This window comes from Hyperolius riggenbachi, chromosome 3 (assembly GCF_040937935.1).
Source record: "Hyperolius riggenbachi isolate aHypRig1 chromosome 3, aHypRig1.pri, whole genome shotgun sequence".
Lineage (NCBI taxonomy): Eukaryota > Metazoa > Chordata > Amphibia > Anura > Hyperoliidae > Hyperolius > Hyperolius riggenbachi.
In genome coordinates this window covers 232,057,945-232,081,319 of record NC_090648.1, presented here as the reverse complement: position 1 = coordinate 232,081,319, position 23,375 = coordinate 232,057,945, and the positions used below count along the sequence as shown (strand labels likewise).

Genomic DNA, 23,375 nt, shown 5'->3' with positions numbered 1-23,375 from the left:
TCATGTTTATTTCCTTTTAGACAATACCAGTTGCCTGGCAGCCCTGCTGATCCTCTGCCTCTAATACTATTAGCCATAGCCCCTGAACAAGCATGCAGCAGATCAGGTGTTTCAGTGGTTCAGACTTATAAGTCTGATCTGACAAGACTAGCTGCATGCTTGTTTCTGGTTTTAATCAGATACTACTGCAGAGAAATAGACCAGCAGGGCTGCCAGGCAACTGGTATTGATTAAAAGGAAATAAACATGACAGCCTCCATATACCTCTCTCTTCAGTTCCCCTTTAAGCAATGAAAGAGGCATAACTGGGTGCATATGTACTGATTTAGAAAAAACAAACTGCACATTGCCATTTTGTCTACTTAACCCATTCGCGTTCCGTCGTTTTCACTTGAGAAATGTTCACCTCCCATTCATTAACCTATAACTTTATCACTACTTATCACAATGAACTGATCTATATCTTGTTTTTTCCGCCACCAATTAGGCTTTCTTTGGGGGGTACATTTTGCTAAAAGCCACTTTACCGTAAATGCATTTTAACAGGAAGAATAAGAAAAAAACGGAAAAAAATCATTATTTCTCAGTTTTCAGCCATTATAGCTTTAAAATAATACATGCCTCCATAATTAAAACTCACGTATTGTATTTGCCCATATGTCCCGGTTATTACACCGTTAAAATGATGTCCCTATCACAATGTATGGCGACAATATTTTATTTGGAAATAAAGGTGCATTTTTTTCGTTTTGCATCTATCACTATTTACAAGTTTAAAATAAACAAAATATAGAAATATATCATCTTTACATTGATATTTAACCACTTTGAATCCCTTGCTACGCTTATCTACTCCCCACAAAACTTCATCTGAAGCTCAGGGGAGTAGATAGGCGTACTTGTGGTAAACAGTGTGCTGTATGCCCAATAAGCTATTTGATTATGTATATAGGGTATCATTTTAACCGTGACAAGTGAGAGAATAGATTTTGTGTTGTTTGACAACTGAGGGCTAAGTCATGTGATTTTTTTTTTTTTTTTTTTTTTTTACCGGAAAACTGAATGAAAAGCAATAAAACTGTTATTTTCATGTACTCTATACCCCTAAATAAATACTTGTAAAAAAATAAAAAATAAAAAAAAAATAAAAAAAAGTGACAGCATTGAAAAGAGAATACATAGTTACCCTAGGGACTTAGCTTTTAAAATATGTATGCCATGAGAGTGTATTACTGTGAGGGCCTGTTTCCTCTACATGCAGATTCTGCATGCAGAAAACTGACTCCAATGAATGTCTATGGGCCTGTTTCCACTGAACGCGATTTTTCTGATGCAGATTTCCCATAGGCATTCATTGGAGTCAGTTTTCTGCATGCAGAATCTGCGCGTAGTGGAAACAGGCCCTAAATCATGAAGATAAGGGCTTTTAATTACTGATAGAGTACAATGAGAAAACAAAAAACACAAACCAGAAACTAATATATTATCGCCATACATTGTACTAGGAACATTATTTAAATGTTGAGATAACCAGGACAAATTAGCAAATACAATGTGTGGGTTTTACCTATGGTAACATTGTTTATTTGAAAACTATAGTGGATGGAAATGGAGAAATAGTGTATTCTTTTTTTTTTTTTTTTTTTTTTTTCTCATTTTAACCTTTAAAATGCACAGATAATAACATAATTACTAAAAGCAAATATCACCCTCTCAAAGCATAATTTGTGGCAAAAAAAAAAGATATAGATCACTTACATCTGATGAGTAGCAATAAAGTTATTGGTGAATGAATGGAATGAAATTTTTTTTTTTTTTTTTTTTTTTTTTTTTTTATATTAAACATTTTATTTGGGTAGTTTTGGGAGGGTGGGGTGTAAACAATAGGTTTATAATGTCAATGTGTGTTCATTTTAATTTTTTTTTACTTTTAGTTGTAGTATTACTTTTTGGCCACAAGATGGCGGCCATGAGTTTGTTTACATGACGTCACTCTAAGCGTAACATACGCTTAGAGCGACGCATGGGGGAGGTAACAGCCAGAAAAGGCGCAGCTTCCGAGAGAAGCTGTCGCTTTTTCAGCGGGGGAGAGGAATCAGTGATCGGGCACCATAGCCCGATTCACTGATTGCCTGGCTAACGAACCGCGGGCCGGGAGCGCGCGTGTACGCGTGTGATCAGCCGCGGTAACGCGCATGGTTCCTGGACGTAGTTTCTACGTCCAGGAACCAAAAAAGGTTAAAGAGACACTGAAGCGGAAAAAGAATATGATATAGTGAATTGGTTGTGTACTATGAATAATTACTAGAAGATTAGCAGCAAAGAAAATATTCTCATATTTTTATTTTCAGGTATATAGTGTTTTTTCTAACATTGCTTCATTCTATAATATGTGCAGATTACACAACACTCAGCATTCAAAATGATTCTTTCAGAGCAGTCTGTGAACTAATGACCTCTCCTCTGACAGAGAAAATGTAAATAGTTCAAGAACAGTTGAGATAATAAAAATCAGAAAACAGCTCTCTCCACCACTTTGAAAGTCATAGAGCTTAATGGCTTTTTTGCATAGAGATAACAACTAGAGTTTCTTAACTCTTCTTGTACTGGAAACAATTAGACTGATGTATCTGATCTTAATGTTTTATTTCTTAGCTGTACTACACATACAAATCATATCATAATTTTTTTTCGCTTCAGTGTCTCTTTAATGATGATAGATTTATGGGTTTTCGGGAGCTGCCTAACACAATATAGAGTGAGTAGACAAAGGGTCTCAGTAGAAATGCATTGCTTCCAAAATACCCGTGTAACATAATCAAAAGACCACATCTATTTTTGTGCAAGCTTTCCATGCAGTTGCACAACCATTAGTTCTGTCTTCACTATGGTTTGATATGTCCCTGGTGAGTATTCTCCAGGGCTGGATGGCTGAATAGAGTACTGGTTAAGGGCACTGCCTTTGGCATGGGAGACCAGGGTTCAAATCCTGGCTAGGGTCAGTACCTATTCAGTAAGGAGTTCAAGGCAAGACTCCCTAACACTGCAGGGAGGCCCATTGAGTGCGCTCTTAGTGGCTGCAGCTCTTGAGCGCTTTGAGTCTAACAGGCGAAAAGTGCTATACAAATGTCCGGATTATTAGTATTCTGGTCTTTTATCACCTTATAGCTGCCGAGATTTCTTAAATCCATTAGTCCCCTTGATTCACAGATTATTATGGATGACTTAGAGGTAATTATGTGGGAACTATCACCACCTTTACTGTGGTTTGTTGCAACCGCCAGCTCGTTGGTCCTGATACATTCTCATTTGGAGTTGTAATGCAGCTTCTGGAGTAAAGCTCAACACTAGAGATGGTCAATGAGATGCTAATGATTCTTTCTTGCATGAAAATGTAATGCCAACTATTTGCAGCTTGGAATTGGACCAGTCAAATGGTCCAATTCCTAAGGATTTTAATTTGATTATTTTTTAAGCTGCATACAATTTGCATGCAAGCTGGAAATCTTATGTCATTGACTATCTCTACTCAACACTGAAAAAACAAGTGCTGCTGTGACTGGCAAGTGCTTACACAATTGCTATAATTTCCTGCAACTATTTCTGCAAGGATCCAATAGATTCCACCTACAGCAAATAACCGTTTCCTGACTGCTAACTGCTTGGAAAGCAAAACCTGCTTGTGTGAGTTAGACCGAATTGATTGTCTTTAGTGTATTGTTTGGTTGGTGTATTTTAAAAATGTATTGCTTGTTATTTATTGTAGCGTTCTAAATATCTTGAGTAGAATTTTACATGTATGACGGTATTGAACTAACTTTAATCCTAATTTCCAGTGATTCGAGCTGGAACAAAAGCTGCAGAAGGACTGAGTGCAGAGGACTTGGCCAAAAGAGCTCGGGTAAATAGTGTGATGTCACTGTATAGTAGCTGATAAAGCTGTTACTGATTTTATTCTTTTCAAAAAGGATAAAATTGTGGTACAGAAATCTGACGTGTGCTTCCCAAACACATTTATAAATTTGTTTTTATGGGCAGTGGTCTTAGGATCTGAAGACTGCAGTGCTTCTAACCATCTAAAGCACAGGTGTCAAATGCAAGGCCCACGGGCTGAATCCGGCCCTCTTTGCCATTTTATGTGGCCTTTGAAAGCTTTAAATGGGCACCATTGTATAAGAACAGAAGTACACCGTCCTCCCATCCAAAGCACACTGGAGACAGTGTTTTTGGTTGAAACATTGGCTGTTTGAGCTGGCAGCGCAACAGCCCACAGGACCCCTTAGCAAAATAAGCATGGGGATCATATGGATCCAAACTCCCCATGTTACTGGTAAAACGCACACCTGCAACCCCCTTCCTCATTCCAGTCACCTTCACCCCGCATTGTAAAGCAACGCAGCAGAACAGCGTAATATTTACCTGCTCCAGCGTTGTCACAACTCCTCTATTGTACCTGGCAGCCGCACGCTCTATCCCTTGATACCTCCAGCTCATCATCACTTGGCTTGCACTGGGAGCCAGAGGTATACTACATAGAGCATTTGGCTGATCCAATATGACACTGGAGCAGGTAAATGATAAACTGCACTACTGCAAACTGCACTACTCTGCAAATTGAGCCTGATCCATTAGTTATGCCAGTTTGAGTTGAGACTGTTCAATAAATGTTAATTCTCAGTAAATCATTTGGCCTGCAACTGGGGCTATGTTTTGGTTTTTGACCTCTTACATAATTGAGTTTGACACCCTGATCTAAAGTGTAAAGTGTGCTGGTTTACATTTATTTCCAGTTTGAAGAGATTAAACGTCAGAAGTTGAAGTTCCAGCATATTTTTGTCTCAAAGACCCGCCTGTGCATTCACAACATTCCCAAATCTGTGGATGATAAAAAGTTGCGTCAGCTATTTCTGACTGCTGCAGGAGGAGGACGCAATGTTAAAATCAAAGAGGTAAAGACATTATATTTACTCCAGTATTTTCTGTGATTTATCTATTAATTTGTATATGAATGTATTGTGCATGTTGAAATGTACAGATGCTGACTCCATCATAGTGGTTTCTTTTGAAAGCATGGACACTGGAGACCAAAGGAGCTGTAGTCTGACCTTACCCAATACAATCTTCATTGTATAGTCCTATCCAATCTTACCATATCTATGTTGTATTAACCTGGCCATACAAGCATCAGTTTTTACTGGGAGATGCAGTCTCTCTAAATCTGGCAGTTATCTATGATGAGCCGCCACATGTGATATGATAAAAAGGTTTGATTCAACGGCATTCGATAAAAACAATTGGTTGTACACGAAAATCAAAGATGTTTTGGTTATTGAGGACACAAGGGGGATAGAGGAGGACAGGGAGACATAAGAGGTACAAGGGGGCATGTGGTACAAAGGGGGCATAAGCCACAAGATGCCCCTTCACCATGGATGCACCTGGTTTAGTATATATTTTTTCCTCTGGTTTTTGTCCTCTAAACCTAGATGCGTCTTATGGTCAGGAGCATCTTATAGTCCGAAAAATACGGTATATATAAATTTATTTCATTAGGTATCACACATCTTGCTTCCGCCTTTACTTGGATTCTGGGCTTGTAGATGATGGAATTAAAAGCTATTTTGCTTGTACAGGCAATATTGTTGACACGTTGCTATCTTGTTATAGCCAGTTTGAAGAATAATCTCAATTGCCATTTTTTGCCGGTTTACCTCTTTCCTTTTCTTTTTAGTGCAGAGTGATGCGAGACCTGAAAGGTTTGGGAGGAAATCAGAAGGGCCAGTCTCTAGGCTATGCATTTGTGGAGTTTGCTGACCATGACCATGCTCTAGCAGCTCTGAGACAGGTCAATAACAACCCTGAAATATTTGGTCCAAAAAAGGTGAGCACCGCACCTCCCCTTTGCTTTGTGTTTTATTTGACATGGCCAGATGCATAACTGTATGATTGCAGTGTGGTTGCTGATATACTGTAAGTAAATGAGGTTTACATTTCATAATTTGAATGTTCCACTTACATTCCACTTTCCTGTATCCAATGCAAAGCTGTATAATTTTCATTTAAAAGTTTTTAATAGATAGATATCAACTTGCATTTCATGAAGCAAGTGTTCAGAACTGCCTCAACTTTTCTTCAGCTCATTGCTCAACTTAATTATGCTGATTTTTTTTTTTATCAGGCATAGGTCAAAATAAAATTAATGTAGATGTGTTATCTCTGTGTTGAGTCTGGGTAGCAATTTCTGTTACTGTCTCCAAAACAGGCTACAGAAGAAAAGCGAGCACAACAGCAATGTGTGAATCTATAGGAGAGGGCATCCTCTATAATAAAACCCCTGTGCCTGTGCGCTGTGCCTGTGTAGCGTTGTCCGTGCTGAACCATTGTGCGCACTGCGCAGCACGGACAACGCTACACAGGGATAGCGTGGGACCAGGGAGCCGGTTCTGCGGCGGATCAGCGCATGCGCAGTGACACCACTGCGGAGAGTGGGAGGGGAGGAGAAGGGATGGGGATTCCACACAGACCTAGAGCCCGTTTTTAAACGGGCTTAAGTCACCTAGTTATAATAGGGAATTTTATTTCCGTATGGCCACATGGGGATCGTTACTGCCCAATTTCTTTGATTGAATATATATTTGATTCTTATGATAAGCTTGATACTAACTCTTACCCCATTAGTAAGGCTCAGTACACATTTTGCAGAATGTGCAACAATGCAACCAGGGGAGGACTGGGACCTTTTGGCCTGGGGGGACAACACAAACTAGAGGCCTGTTTCACGGCATCCCCAGCCCAAAGCCATATCTTTCTTGTGTGCAAATCTTCAAATTGTGATGACACACACACACACACACACACACACACACACACACACACACACACACACACACACACACACACACACACACACACACACACACACACACACACACACACACACACACACACACACACACACACACACACCCCCTGATGCCTAACCCCATTTCTCCGCACAATCTACCTGTCTGTGTCTGATGCCTAACCTTAAAGAAGTTATCAGGCTTTTTTTCTTTTATGAAAATAAGTGCTACTTACCCAGGGCTCGTCCAGCCCCAAGCTCCCAGCATGTCCCTCGCCGCAGCTCTGCAGTCAGCTGTTCGCTGCCTCCCAGCCCCCGGCGATGACGTCAGGCCGACTGCGCCTGTGCGAGCGGCGCTGTCAATCACCGCCACATGGACCAGAGCGTACTGTGCACTCCGGTCCACGTGGCGGTGATTGACAGTGCTGCTCGCACAGGTCCGACATCCAGGTTGGACTGGTGCCATCGCCGGGGACTGGGAGGCTGACTGCAGAGCTGCGGCGAGGGACATGGCCCCCCCCCCCCCACACACACACACACACACCTACCTACCTACCTGGTGATGCCTAACCCCACTCCTGCCCACCCACCATACAAACTACTTGTCTGACACCTACCCCCCCCCCCCCTCCAACTACCTGTTTGACAGTGCCTAACTGCCTGCCTCCCCCCTACCCTGCCTACAATCACACCACAAGAATAAAAAACGTTCCCCCTCAGGCCAGGGTCAGAATGGGGATGATTATCACACAAAAAAAAACAACTCAGAGGGCACTGGCCTGGGCAGAGAATGGAATTTGACAGCAGTAGCAGGCAGGCAACAAAGTGTGAGTAACTCAGTGACAAGAAGGGAGAAGTACAGAAACAAAATTTATAAAAACCACCTTCTCCTCTGGCGACCTGGACCCGACCTCCTCTATCCTCCTGTCTCCTCAGTCCTACACCTCCTCCTCCTCCACAGCAGCAAGCAGCTATAGGTGGCTCTCCGACTCCCAGCCCCCCCGAGCGTCCGATTCCTCCAGCCAGGACAGCCAGCCACTCGTAGCCGCAGCTCCAGGCCCCCAGCCCCCCCAGCACAGAAAGCTGAAGAGTGAGACAGCTCACTCCGACGACACTTCAGGCACAGCAGCACAGGGGAGGACTGTGTCCGACTCCTCCAACCAGGCCAGCCACACGTAGCCGCAGCTCCAGGCCCCCAGCCCCCCCAGCACAGAAAGCTGAAGTGTGAGACAGCTCACTCCGATGACACCGCAGGCACAGCAGCACGTTGCGTGCGGCAATGGCTCCAGGTGGGGGGCAGAGTCAAGCAGGGTCAACCGACCGGGCCGGAGAGGACCTAAGCTATTTGTGTCCTTGTGCCGCTCACATACACCGCAGGCGCAGCCACGCACAAGGGCACACCACGGCTTTCCGCCTCAGCCCCTTCTCTGATTGGATACTTCAACTTGCCGGGAAATATCGCGCGAGGTTGCGATCCCCACTGCGAACCTGTCACCTGTGGTATGTCTGCGGCCGCTGCGTACAGCAGCGGCTGGCCCTAATTACTTAAGATTCGGGCGGCCCGGGGGGCAATTGCCCCCCCCGTCCCCCTGGGCCAGTCCTCCCCTGAATGCAACATGTTAACAACTGTACTACAATTTAGTGGGCACATTCATGTCTTGGCATTGCAACGGACTGTTATTTTATCATGCCTTCTGCAGCAGGATTGCTTTTGACATTTATGAATAGGCACATGTAAAACAAATTAACCACACTATGATATAACATACACGTTTCAACACCTGTACTTTGCATTGTGTTATGCGAATGTTATAATTCACACATACCGCCCATTGAATGGTGTGTGTGAGGCCTTACAATGAACAGGTGAATGCAGAATGCAGCTTGCCTGAGGTGAAACTGAACCTGACTGCTGGGGCATGAGGGCTGCAGGAAGAAGAGTTAACTTGCCTTTGGTTGCTGCACCCCATTCTTCCGACCGTTCCTCCTTCACAGGGATTCTGCTGTGAAGAAAGGTCCCCCGGCGAAGGAGGTCCACGTGCCCCATCAGTCAGGTTCATTTTTGCATCAGGAGAAACTGCATTCTGTGTTCGTCTGCTTATCCTTAACAATAACTTCAACTAAAGATTATGTAAATCCCAACACAACAGGCTGAAAATTAGTGTGTGTATGTTCCATGTTAATTTTTAGACAAAATTACCATAGTGCAAGCAGGGCCGCGATCAGAAATTTTGGGGCCCCTCACACAACATCAAGCCTGGGCCCCCCTACAGACTGCTGCCCCAGTATAGCCAGTACAGTGCCCCAGTATAGCCAGTATAGTGCCCAAGTATAGCCAGTATAGTGCCCCAGTATAGCCAGTACAGTGCCCAGTATAGCTAGTATAGTGCCCCAGTATAGCCAGTATAGTGCCCCAGTATAGCCAGTATAGTGCCCCAGTATACCCAGTATAGCCAGTACAGTGCCCCAGTATAGCCAGTACAGTGCCCCAGTATAGCCAGTACAGTGCCCCAGTATAGCCAGTACAGTGCCCCAGTATAGCCAGTACAGTGCCCCAGTATAGCTAGTATAGTTGCCCCCAGTATAGTGCCCTAGTATAGCTAGTACAGGGCCCCTGTATAGCCAGTATAGCGCACCAGTATAGTGCCCCAGCATAGTTCCCCAGTATGGGTAGGTGGTGCCCCCCGCTCGTCCCCGCCACTGTTGTTACCTTAACAGCGGCCACTCTCCCCTCTCCGGCGCCTGTACTTTCCAGCAGCATCTCCCGGCTACTGTGTGTGATGCGGCAGGAAGCAGGGCAGCGGCTTCCTGTAACGGCGATGTGTATCGCCGTTACTATGGGAACCGAGCCATGCTTCCTGCCGCATCATCACACACAGCAGCCCGGGAGATGCTGCTGGAAAGTAAAGGCGCCGGAGAGGGGAGAGCGGCTGCTCCTAAGGTATTAACAGCGGCGGCCGCTGGGGGAGGGGGGCCGGAAGAGACCATTTAGCAGGTTAATGCCTGGGGGGGGGGCGAGGCTGCGGGCCCGAGGCTGCGGGCCCGTGACGGAAGTCACAGTTGTACCCCCCTGATGGCGGGCCTGAGTGCAAGTAATGTCAAGCGAAATGCATGTTTATTTAACCACTTGATGACCCACCCTTTACCCCCCCCTTAAGGACCAGCGCTGTTTTTAGTGATCTGTGCTGGGTGGGCTCTGCAGCTCCCAGCACAGATCAGGTAGCAGGCAGAGAGATCAGATTGCCCCCCTTTTTTCCCCCCTATGGGGATGATGTGCAGGGGGGGGGTCTGATCTCTTCTGCCTGCCTGGGTGTTGCGGGGGGGGCACCTCAAAGCCCCCCTCTGCGGCGAAATTCCCCCCTCCCTCTCCTACCTGCTCCACCCCGGTGATCGGGGCTGCACAGGACGCTATCCGTCCTGTGCAGCCAGTGACAGGCTGTCCCCTGTCACATGGCGGCGATCCCCGGCCGCTGATTGGCCGGGGATCGCCGATCTGCCTTACGGCGCTGCTGCGCAGCAGCGCTGTACAATGTAAACAAAGGAGACAGGTGTCTCCTACGTTTACATTTAGTCTGCGAGCCGCAATCAGCGGCTCGCAGGCTATTCACGGAGACCCGCTCCGTGATCTGACAGGAAACGGCCGCTCGCGCGAGTGGCCTTTCCTGATTAATTAGGGAGGCACCTGGCGACGCAGAACTGCGTCGCTGGTCCTCCAGCTACCACTTTGCCGCCGCACGGTATGAGTGTGCGGTCGGCAAGTGGTTAACTTTACAGTTCAGAATGTATTGGTGTCAGAACTATCACTACTGAAAAGCCAGTACTAAATATTTGACACTAAGACTACGTCTACGGTGGGCTGTTACGTTTTCAGTATAACAGGAATGTAACAGAATGAAAAAGTCTTACTGCATGTACAGCTGCGTTGCGTGCAGTAAAGTATAGTGAAACCTACAGTATGTATAGTAGTATAAAGTATGCTTCACTGTCTTTGTTAACATGCGCATTTAGTGGTAACGCACCACATGCAATGCATTACCATGCCACAGCCTCTTATGCCACAATGCTCCCGCTGCACTGTGAAGGTCGCATAGGTGGTCCATCGCAGTGCGGTAAGCCGTGTTACAAAGCAGCCATACACCGCACTGTAACATCTCACTGTGAACCTAGCCGAAGACAAATGATCTTTGAGTTGTTCAGCAATTTACCAGAAACCTCTGGATATCTTATAAGATTTTAACCCTTTGTTAATGTGTTGTAATTCCTGTTTATAGAGACCAATCGTGGAATTTTCACTTGAGGATCTGAATAAACTCAAACTAAAGGAGAGGAGAGCACAACGCAGCCTGGTGAGGAAACTGCAGCAGCTAAGTTTATGTAAAATTAAAAGTACAACCTGTGAACAGTGATGAAAATATTTTCTCAATAAAAGCTAATATTTGACATCAAAAAGAGAAATCCTAATTGTATTTTACTGATAAAATCTGAATCAAAGCTTGATGATTTGGAGGAAACTGGCTCTGTTTTTGGTACACGAGCGTTAAATGGTCTGAACAGTCTCTTGCTAGCAAGCCTCTGATGCTGTGTTTCTGTCAGTCGTTGTAATAATTCAAGTGTTAATTTTCTTGCCTGCAGGAAGTACTGAGACAGAAGCAGGCAAAGCTCCAAGCTGCAGGCACCCCTCAGGCACAACCTACTCAGGGAAACATAAAGAAGAAACTGAAAAAAGGTGCTGAAAAATCCCAGCCTGCTGCAACTGTAAAAGCAGAGCTAAAACAGAAGGACAAAGCTGGGAACCCTGCAAGCTCTAAAGGCACATCTTTTCAAGTCTCATCTGGGAAAGAACAAGCAGTTAAAACACAACCAACAGAATCCACCATGCAGAAAAACATCAAAAAGATGGAGAAAACAGATGTAAGTACTGAAATACCGGCAGAAAGTAAAGAACCTTCACAACATGTTCAGTGGTCAGGATTCCAAACTAAGATGGAACTCGAACAAGAACAGCTTGCAAATGGAGCTAAAAGGAGGAAAGTGTTACCTATGCCATCTCATACGGGACCCAAAATAAGGTGAGGCATTTCTTTTAGTGCTATAACTTTCAGTTGTATTTTTATGTAGAAAGTATACTTTGCCTTCTGGTGATCCCTGTCTGACGACTGTCTCTGTCTTTGTGGTGGCAAAATGTTCAACAATAAATCTGTTCAGTGGTACCCCTGGCTGCTAGTAATGCCAGTACTAGAATACACATGTAATCCTTAATGCAATTGGATGCTCACACATATAGGGTATTTGCACAAAGATTTTTCAAACATTATTTTATGTCTTGATGTAAGTCCCACCACGTTATGGTGCACATAGACATTACTCATAGACAAGTAACTTATGCTGACCAGCTACAGATGTCCATGTAGATATTGCAGACTTAACATCTGCTGAAATAAACTTAGCGGCTCTCTTTCAGCAGTCAAGCCAAGTCTGGTGATAGGGAGGTGAATGGAGATGGACTTACCCAGTGCTCAACTAAAGTCATACACTAGAACAGATTTTTTTTTTTAAGCTAAGAGCAATCATTCAGGGGAATTGTTTTGGGGGTGGCAGGTAGTCAGCTATAAACATTTGTGTGTACATTTTAGGTTTTACATTTATTTACAGTGATCCAGATTTGCTGTTTTCTCTTCTACTGGCTGTTCCATTCATAACCTGCCCTAGCTGACCAGTATTGGCTTAGATTTCCGGTTACTGGCCTTAATGGGCATTGATGTGCATTGAGAAGAGATAATGTAGTTGTAGTTACATTCACGTGTATTATAGCAATTCTTCTTTAATTTGGACCTATTCTTATGAATTATTTAGAATGAATTGTTATAAGAATGCTTGTATTCTCCTGTCCTAGGGCACGGGACAAGGGTAAGCCTAAACAGCAGCCACAAAACAAACCTAAAACCAACAGACCGAGCCGGCAACAACAAAGGTTGAAAGGAGCAGTATCACAGGTATGTTCTAGTACAGATAAATGTCCTGTATGCTTCATGGCACAAACTGCAGATACTTTAAAACTGCAGATAAGTTAAAGGGACTCCGAGCTCACCCAAAAAAAGAAAGTTGTACTCACCAGGGGCTTTCTCCAGCCCAGTGCTGGTCGGGAGGTCCCACGTCGGCGTCCTGGCTCCTCTCCTTCTCCCCGCTCTGGAATGGCTGACAGGCCGCAGCCCGGGCGACACTCGGTAGAGTGTCGGGCTGCTCCTTCCGCGTCATCACGGCGGCCGGCGTGAAAGTACTGCGCATGCGCGATTAAAGCGCTGGGCTGGAGAAAGCCCCTGGTGAGTACAACTTTCTTTTTTTGGGTGAGCTCGGAGTACCTTTAAGTTTATTATTAGAACTTGTTAATATTATACCAAAAATAAAATGTTAAAGAGAACCTGAGGTAGGTTTTACAAATCCTAATTGCATACAGAGGCTGGGTCTGCATATGATGCCCAGCCTCTGTTGCTATATTATCTCCCCCCCAGCCCCCCCCCCCCCCCTGCACTCTGCTGTGCCCCCCCAAGTAAACCACCGTGCTAGCGACACACAGCATCTCACCAGCAGGCTGTTTACATGCATAGTGTCATTCTCGCCGCTTCCCCGTCTCCTCTATGTCGCCGCTCCCTGCCTGCGATCCTTCCCTCCTCGCTGATTGGAGGGAAGGGACGCAGGCGGGGAGCGGCGAGAGTGACAGTGCAGAGGTAAACCACCTGCTGGCGAGACGCTGTGTGTCGCTAACATGGCGGTTTACTTTGGGGGGCACAGCAGAGCGCAGGGGGGGGCCTGGGGGGATATAATATAGCAACAGATGCTAGGCATCATATGCAGACCCAGCCTCTGTATGAAATTAGGATTTGTAAAACCCACCTCGGGTTCTCTTTAAAGGGAGAGTACTGAGGTAATTTCACCCAGCCTCTCTTGTATTGCTCTGGCATCTCTGTAGTCGCTTTGGGTTACGGTTTTTGCTTGGTTCTAAGCACTATTTCAATAAGCCCTTCAGTGATATTTGAAATATGCAGCAACGACATTAACCACTTCATGACAACACGAAGTGTATATATACATCTTGTGAAGTTGTGGAAAGTGCACCACCAGTTTGTTACTAAATGAGGCATATGTGGTATAATTTTAACCGTGATAAGTTGTAGAATACATTTTGGAGTGTCTTAAAGCTTTGATCCCCATCACATAAAAAATAGGTAGGAACAAACTTAATCAAAACATAAAAAGTAAATTTCAAAATTATAATCAAACTTGGGAAAGTTGTAGGAAAACTACAAGAGACATATGTGGTAATATTTTAAACCGTGATGGGTAGTAGAATAGAGTTGAGAGTTTTAGGGTTGAGGCCCTTGCCTTGAGTATTCTTTTAGTCACAAACTGAATCAAAAGCAATTCAAATTTTGCATATTCTGTACCAAAATAAAATGCTTGTAAAATGAAAACAAAATTACAGAATATAAAAGAAAAAACATATTTTTACCTTAGGAACTTGGCTTTTTAAATATATATGCCACAAGGTTATATTACTATTATTTTTGCAAATAAGGTCTTGTAATCATCAATAGTGTACAATAAGAAAGCAAAATACAAGAAATAGAAAAAAAATACTTTATTTCCAAATACAATAATGTCACGATACCTTGTACTAGGAACGTAATCTAAATGTTGTAATCAGGAAGGATAAGCAAATAAATTTGTGGGTTTAACTAATAGTTAGCACTGTTTATTGTAATGCTATACTGGATGTAAATGGAGAAATGGTGTGTTTTTTCTATTTTTTCCATTGTTTTTCCCTTTGAAATGCATATAACATAAGGTAATTACTAAAAAAAAAAATTATTACACGATAAAAGCCTAATTTGTCCTGAAAAAAACAACCATTTAGGTGTAATAAGTAGTAATAAAGTTATTGGTGAATCATTGGAATCTGCGTTGATATGTTAAAATTGCTCTCGTCCTAAAGTGTGTGTGTGTGTGTGTGTGTGTGTGTGTGTGTGTGTGTGTGTGTGTGTGTGTGTGTGTGTGTGTGTGTAAAAGTGTAAACTTTGAAGAAACACTTTGAAAACCCACCTCAAGGATGAATTCAAAGACACCATGGAAATCAAAGTGAAATGAATACACGGCGGGCTATTCCATTTGTATGAAATGTTATTGCAGCAAATCAGAATTCAGTTTACTGTTTTGTCTTTGCCTGCTTGTTTGCATGCCTGACAACTTCAGGGTATGTCCCTAATGAGACAATGGATGGTGTCCTGGGTTCCTCCTGGATCTTGGTCAGGGCATCATTGAGCTCCTGGACAGTTTGAGGTGCCACCTGGCAGCAGATAGACAGACACACAATGTGCCAAGGTTGTTCTATTGGATTTAGGTCAGGCAAGCATAGGGGCCAGTCAATGGTATCGATTTCTTCAACCTCCAGGAATTCCCTGCATACACTCACCACATGAGGTTGGGCATTGTTGTGCAGGGGGGGGGGGGACCATGGATACCTTTCACCAGTGTAGGGTTTGACAGTGGATCCAAGGATTTAAACCTTATACCCAATGGCAGCCGAGGTATCATTGTTTAGCCTGTAGAGTTCTGTGTGTCCCTCTATGGAAATGCATCCACAGACCAAACCTGTCATGCTGAATGATGTTACAGGCAACATAATGCTCTCTGCTGCTTTTCCAGACCCTTTCATGTCTGTCCTAATGGGTAAATCTGTGCTCGCCTGTGAAAAGCATAGGGTGCCAGTGGCAGACCTGGGTACGTGAAGGCAAATGCAAGTTTAACTTCGTGGTGCCCAACAGTGAGCACAGGGCCCACTAGAAGACGTCTGGTCCTCAAGCCACCCTCATGAAGTCTGTTTTTGTTGTTTGGTCAGCAATGGACACATCAGTGACTTCCTGGAAATCATTTTGTAGGGCTCTAGCAGTGCTCATACTGTTCTTCTTTGCTCAAAGGAGTAGTTACTGGTTTTGCTGATGTGTTAAGGACCTTTCAATGTGTTAAGGACCTTTCAACGGCCCTGTCCAGCTCTCCTAGAAGAACTTACCTGCCTCATGGAATCTCATCCATGCTCTTAAGACACTGCAAACCTCACAAGCACTGACACTTATTGGTGTGCCATCCTGGAGGAGCTGGACTACTTTTGAAAACTCTGTAGGGTCTAGGTATTGCCTCATATTACCAGTAGTGACTCTGACCATAGAGAAATCCAAAACTAGTGAAAAAAAAACAGAAAAGGTGAGATGGGAAAAAAATGTCAGTGGGCTCCACTTGTTAAAAAAATTCCTGTTCTGGGGTTGTCTTTTGTTGCCTCTCTAGTACACCTGTTAATTTTTAACTTTACAATTTAACACCAAAGCAACTACAACTAATTAACATCCCCCTCTGCTATGCTATTTAACTGCCCAGATCAATATCACAGAAGTTTAATTAAAGAAAACCTGTATTAAGAAAATCGTCCCCTGGGGGATACTTACCTCGTGAGGGGAAGCCTCTGGATCCTAACGAGGCTTCCCCCATCCTCCGGTGTCCCTCCATTAGCCTGCCCGGGTCCCCCAAAGTGTGGAGATGTAAATATTTACCCCTCCGCGATCCAGCGCAGGTGTACTAGCGGCTTTTTATTCAGGCTAAGCAGAAATAGCTGAACCCGATCGATCCACTCTACTGCGCAGGTGCGAGTCCTTTTGCACCTGCGCAGTAGAGTGGATACGATTTGGCTCTGCAATTTCCACCTACCCCGAAGGAAGAGCCGCTACTGCGCTTGCGCTGGATTTCGGCTTGGTAAATATATCAAGCTTTGTCAGGCTAGTCCGGGGAGGATTGCGGGAGGCTTCGGGGAGCCAGCGCTGGATTGCCAACGCTGGAGGGATGGGGGAAGTCTCATTGGGACCCTGAGGCTTCCCCCTCCCCCAGGTAAGTATCCTCCAGGGGAGTTTCTTTTTATACAGGATCTCTTTAACTTGATGGTATATTTTATTCTCCTTTTGGGCCTGTAGTTTTTTTTATTTAATCAAAAAAATTTTTATTAATTTTTTAGTTTTGTATAAAATAATAGGCACAACAAACAAAAGTTGCTCAGAACAACCACCAAGCAGGTTGCATCAATTTGTGTAAAGTGTAAGATACTCTCATGCAAATGCTATAAGCTCAGAATGCGGGGTTTTTTCTCATAGCAGATAGCTCGGTACAGGGCCTCGCAAACTAGTATACTCAAAACCCATGTGGTCACTTCACTTCGGGATCACATGACCTGGGGCTATACCGGCTTTGATGGCAGAAGTCCTTGCTCTAATATGCCATCTAGCGGGGGATAAACAGTATGAAACTGCTTGCTATTTTTTATTGCTATTGTCCTTGTACAGTATTTGACTGTGTGTTATCGCACACTTTTTTTATGGACTTGTACATCTGTACAGATTCAGGACCCCATGTTGGCTGGTGTCCTGTAGCAGGAATGTAGCCATAGTGCACTGACAAGCAGATGTAACTCATATCCACCACTTTGCTTTTATACGTTGTTTAGATTCACTTATCAACCTGATGGCAATTCAAATTAGCCTCACTTCGTTTTCATTGGTTGTGCTTTAAAAGAAGAACTTCAGCCTAAACAAACATACTGTCATAAAGTTACATTAGTTATGTTAATAAAAATAGATCGGTAATATAATCTCTTACCCACCCTGTTTTAAAAGAACAGGCAAATATTTGTGATTTCATGGGGGCAGACATCTTTTTGGTTGAAAGGAGGTGACGGGGAGCATGAGACACAGTTCCAACTGTCTTATGTCCTGATCACGCCTCCCGTGCTAGGCTTCAAATCTCAAATTCAAAATAAAAAAAAACAAAGTTGCGCCACAACAGCAGAAGGCGAACATCAGAAATCCCATCATGCTTTGCACAGCATCAGGGGAAAAATGCCCGGGCAGATTTCTTTGATGTGATGGAGCTTTGCTTCTGAGCAGCTACAAATGAGGCTTGCGTAAGAAAAACAAAGTTCTGATGCTGTAAAACTGTTAAAGAAACACCAAGCCTCTTCAGTGCTGCCAAGTAGATTTTTAGTCTGGAGTTTCACTTTAAAGGGAAGGTTCAGGGACTGTTAAAAAAAAAAAAATCCGCATCCACTTACCTGGGGCTTCCTCCAGCCCGTGGCAGGCAGGAGGTGCCCTCGGCGCCGCTCCGCAGGCTGCCGGTGGTCTCCGGTGGCCGACCTGGCCAGGTCGGGCTCCTTCCGCATTCCAAAATGCGCCTCACGGCGGCGCGCTGACGCCATCGGACGTCCTCCGGGCTTTACTGCGTAGGCTCAGTTGTTCTGAGCCTGCGTAGTAAAGCCCGGAGGACGCCTGATGACTTCAGCGCGCCGCCGTGAGGCGCATTTTGGAACGCGGAAGGAGCGCCAGGTCGGGTCGGCCACCGGAGACCACCGGGAGCCTGCGGAGCGGCGCTGAGGGCACCTCCTGCCTGCCACGGGCTGGAGGAAGCTCCAGGTAAGTGGATGCGGATTTTTATTTTTTTTGACAGTCCCTGAACCTTCCCTTTAAGTCTGTCAGCAGAGTATGGCAGAAGTCTGATTAGGGCTTGAGCATACTTGTGCTTTTCTGTGCTGATTTGAGCATCACATCAGTGTCACATACTGACACACTGCTTAAATAAGCATAGAAGTCTGTGCTCAGGCCCTTCAATCTAAAATATAGCTTTAATGTGATTTTTTTTTTTTTCTAATACAACTTCAGATATATTTATATTTTTAAGATGGGGTAATTGAGTTTTCACAAGGCCTCTCTCTTACATTGAGATTGTATTTCTATACCTTCTAGAGTCTGGTCTGACCATGCAGTGGGATGATTTTTGTTTGCAGAGTGTTGTCCAAGCTTAGAGGATTTATTAAAAAGAAATCTATCCTGGAACAGGAGACGTGGAGATGAGAAATGTGTATGTCCAATCGGGAGGATTCATTTCCCTCCTGGGATCTGTTAAAGGAAATTGAGCTATCTGCTTTAAGATTAATTTGGAAAGTGTTTGTGATTAAATATTTGAAGTTCAATTTAAATTTGAATTTAACACAAAATTCCAGTCGCCACCAATTATTATTTGACCTACAGCATGTTCTGCCACTCGGATTAAGAAATCCTGTGTGAACGATGCTGTATTAACATTTCATGCCTAAACTGATGACATTGACAGAGGAGGGTGTCAAACTGTTCCACATATCTAAATTTATCTGCTGTCAAAATCTTTATATGCCTTATCAATTTGTTAAAAGATTCATTATAAACGTAACCTCTGCTGTATTTTTTCTTCTGCTGTTTATGTATTATGATTTCAGATATAGAAGGTTGCTGCATGTGTTTATCAGACGTAAAGTCTCTCTCCTGCAGTAATAGAATGTCACCTGTAGTTTTTTATTTAATCACATTTTCTTATTGATTTTTAATTGTACCAAATAAAAGGCACAACAAACAAAAGTAGCTCAGAACAACCACCAGGCAGGCTGCATCAATTTGTGTGAAGTGCAAGATACTCTGTCAAATGCTAGACGTTCAAAATGCAGAAGTCGCTAACAAAAAAACCCTGAAAAAAACAAAAAATCCTCCCCTTCACTATTTTTTTTCTACCTTTTTGTAGAAAATGTTAAGCTTTAGGCTTACCGTACGTGAACCATGGTTCCCAAATTGTGCATTTGACTATTTTATCCAATAAAATACTTCTTATTTCCTGGTTTTGCATAATGTTCTCAATCAGTATTCCTATTGGTAGGCCCTTCTTTCTTTATTGTCTATAAAGGGACTAATGTGTTATTTCTAGAGAACCCAAGGCGGTGTGTGTGTGTGTGTGTGTGTGTGTGTGTGTGTGTGTGTGTGGGGGGGGGGGGGGGGGGCGCAGATGGGACACAGAGGCATGTTCTCTGACTCATGACCCGCCTCTCTGCCCTCCCACCTCCTCAGCACTATAGCCCCCCCCCCCCCTTCCAAATTAGCAGCAATACTTGTAGCTATCTTGAAAGGGTAATGGGAGGAGAGGGATTCCCTCCTCAAACACCCACTAGGGGCGTTCCTGCAGGCTTTCCAGAGTTGCCATTGGTCAGCTCTCTCTCCCTGGCCCTGCCCTCTGCCACTCCCTTGCCTCCATGCATGCTGGGAGAGAGGGATCTCTCTCCTTCCAGCATTGTGACCCAGAGGGCACGAAAGTGAAAGTGAGCCCTAGCAGGCCAAGGGAGTGGCGGGGATGGCGGCTACCTAATGTGCCCAGCACCCTGGATCATGTAGCCTAGGTTTTTTTTTTTTTCCTAGTTATGAGCCTACCTCTGTCTCTCTTCAAAACATATCTACTGCAGAGGTTTAGGGACCGCAGGCTCTAAATAGCTAAATAAGGCTACCCACAAAGTCAGGTCCTTTTTAGAAAGCAATTAATCATATATAACCTCCTCTACTCTTCCAAATGTTTGTGACACTATGCAGTCCTATCAGATATGCTTAAATGAGTCCTTTTCAGTAAAATAACTTCCAACAAATCTTGACCATGGCTTCCGGGATTCTGCTGCGTACTCTCTCAACAAGGAAGTGCCGCTGCACGTCTCGCAGGATGTGCGGCGGCCAGTGGAAACGGGCCTTTAAATCCACATTGGTATATCCTCACACCAGCTGAACTTTGAACAATCATATGCTTTTGAGATCTCTATGAACACAGATGAAATCCATACCTATATTGATAATATAACAGTTGAGAGTACGTTGTTATATGATATGTGTAGGAAGCCTCATACAATAACACCAGTGTATTCAAAGCCACAGATGCACTCCAGAGATCTGCCTAGGATCCAACTTCCAAGAGCAAATCTACAAGCATTGTACTAAAGCCATAAATCTGGAAAATGTAGCCCTCCTGTTTTCAATGTTATATGAAGTGTTCTTATTTAATCTGGATATTTTCCCTTCCCAAATTAACCTAATTTTTATTTCACAGGCAGGTGCAAAGAAAAAACAGCCACAGCGGAATCCAGCAGAAACTAGGTTTAATCAACTTGTGGAACAGTATAAGCGGAAGATCATGGGGAAACCCACTGCAGCCGCCCCTGCTAAAAGAAGCAAGTGGTTTGATGACTGAGCAGAATGTCTGCTAATGGACAATGGTCACTGTATAGGTTACCCATCCTGCTGTATTTTACCTTTTCAAATGACTATATAAAAGGATGCTTTTTTTTTATTCGAAATATTTTTTTATTGAGAAACAAATATCCAGATTCAATTGATCCCGTCTTAAAATAAGACCTGTCTTTATATAAATTAGAATACCGGTAAATCATTTTTGGACACATCAGAAGACACCTCTATACCCTTATAGACATGACAAGCAGTTTTAGAAGAAGAAATGGCCTTTCATGATGATATACTCAGATTTAGTAGGTATATAGCTCATATTTATCAGTAGTCAGCTTGTCACATAGATTATTTCAAAAGCGTATTATTTAGTCATAAACTAGAATTTTGAAAGCCTATCTAAATCATTGTTTTAAAACTCCAATTCTGTCAGATTGGCCCATTGATCACTATGGAAGGCTCCTCCCCCCAATTCTTTGCCACTGACTGGAGTGGGCAACATGGCTGCTACAGCCACTGACCAACTCCAGTATATTAACCCGCAGAGTGCAAGGTTGGAGTGCGTTGATTTCTGGTTGGTGCAAGAAGTTATCGAATGGGACATGGTTGAAACAGTGCTGATTAGTGCTGTAGCTCTGAAGAACTCGTTTTTTTTTTTTTGCCTGGCGAATTCACGTCCTCAAAGTTGAGGACCTCTGTGGTTAAGCCTGTGGGGAACACTGTTTGTGGGCCAGTGTATTTTAGTGTGGCTTAAAATAACTTAATGGGGTTCTGTGGACCTTTTTTTCAAATTGCAATTTAAATGAACTGAATTGTTACTTTGATAAGTACAAATCTTTTTTTCCCTTTCTTGTGTTGAATTAGCTGTGCTGTCTCTCTCCTGCTCCTTTCCAATTATTTGTCTTGCTAGACGAATATTGTGCTGCAGGAAAAGGGCAGACTAAAGCCCAGTCTACACGATGCGATTTTTTTTTTGTGCGCTTTGATTACGATTCTATTTATGATCCGATTAAATCTGACATGTCCGATCAAGATTTGATTCATTTCGATTTGCCATTGCAAAACAATGGCAAATCGACTTGAATGAATCGAATCCCCATCGGACATGTCTGATTTAATCGAATCGCACAAAGAATCGTATCGTGTAGATGGGGCTTAACAGCAGCTGTCCCTCCCTGCTATCTACCTTTCCCTCCCCCTGCTGGCACATCATTATATGAGTCATCAGTGACCTTTGTGCTCGCTACAGACAGCAGGTGGAAGATCTGCCTCGCTCTAGTGAGGCTGACAGCAGGGAGGAGATCTGCCTCGTGTTGCTTTCAGCTCAGCTCGTCCCTGTGAAGGATATAGACAGGGACAGAGCTTTCCTCTCATCCTCTGCAGACTGTGATGACCTGGAAGCAGTTCCGTAGTTGATTTGCATCACAGCCATCTTGGCCACAGGATTAAAACTTAAAATGTATTAATTTACCTATTTTTTGTCAGTAGGGAGCGGCGATAATAGAAAAAATGAAGAGGGGTCATAACGGGGGAAAAAGGTTATATGTTTATTTTACTATGCTGTAAATGCATCACTGATCCTCTTTAAGATGATCAATAATGCAAGGTGCTTGTATTACAACAGATGTTGCTTGTGAGCTAAAATACAAGCTTAGCTCTGTCAGTGTTTACTTTACAAAAAAAAGTCCTGAGCAGCACATACACCCCACTCAGTGTTTGCATCTCCTACAGGAGCATAGCTTCAAAGCAGCACATTAATCAAGCTGAAATTAGCACACACTGCAGCTTGTATCCCCGCAGTATACACACTTGCAACAACTTATATAGTACATGCTGGGGCTGACAAGCCTGTATCTTAAAATTGCATGTTCATAGCATTATTGACCAGAGCTTCATTTTAAACAAACAAACAAACACAGAACATTTATATTGCGCTTTTCTCCTGGCGGACTCAAAGCGCCAGAGCTGCAGCCTCTAGGACGCTCTCTATAGGCAGTAGCAGTGTTGGAGAGACTTGCCTAAGGTCTCCTACTGAATAGGTGCTGGCTTATTGAACAGGCAGAGCCGAGATTCGAACCCAGGTCTCCTGTGACAGAGGCAGAGCCCTTCACCATTACACTTCCAGCCACCACCCACACCATCCAGCCACGGTATTTTAAACCTGCTTAAAGGCATGAGGCATGAAATAAAAAGTATTACTCAAGTTATATCTATTATTCGTATTTTAACACTTTTTTTTTTTTTACCTATTTGCTTATAATTTGCTTTAAAAGATCATTTAAAGATTATTTTTGTGGCCCTGAAAAGTAACTTTCCATAAGGTGTTCCTACCACTGCTGGTCGTAATGGAAAAATCTACGCTTACGGATCATTACGCGTAATATTACGCATTACGCAATTACGGTTACGGCGTAGGAAATTAT

At 43.7% G+C, this 23,375-nt stretch overlaps 1 protein-coding gene across 1 annotated transcript in view; it reads left to right on the top strand.

Annotated features, from left to right (window-relative positions):
* The window catches only part of RBM28 (RNA binding motif protein 28), a 56,680-nt gene extending 33,521 nt beyond the window's left edge, over positions 1 to 23,159 (top strand). The window contains exons 13-19 of the mRNA XM_068275930.1: positions 3,837 to 3,901; positions 4,791 to 4,949; positions 5,732 to 5,881; positions 11,113 to 11,187; positions 11,474 to 11,910; positions 12,735 to 12,834; positions 20,819 to 23,159. Of these exons, the coding sequence (XP_068132031.1) occupies positions 3,837 to 3,901; positions 4,791 to 4,949; positions 5,732 to 5,881; positions 11,113 to 11,187; positions 11,474 to 11,910; positions 12,735 to 12,834; positions 20,819 to 20,959 (1,127 nt within the window). The 3' untranslated portion in view covers positions 20,960 to 23,159. The remainder of the gene's footprint in view (positions 1 to 3,836; positions 3,902 to 4,790; positions 4,950 to 5,731; positions 5,882 to 11,112; positions 11,188 to 11,473; positions 11,911 to 12,734; positions 12,835 to 20,818) is intronic.
* The last annotated feature ends 216 nt before the right edge of the window (positions 23,160 to 23,375 follow it).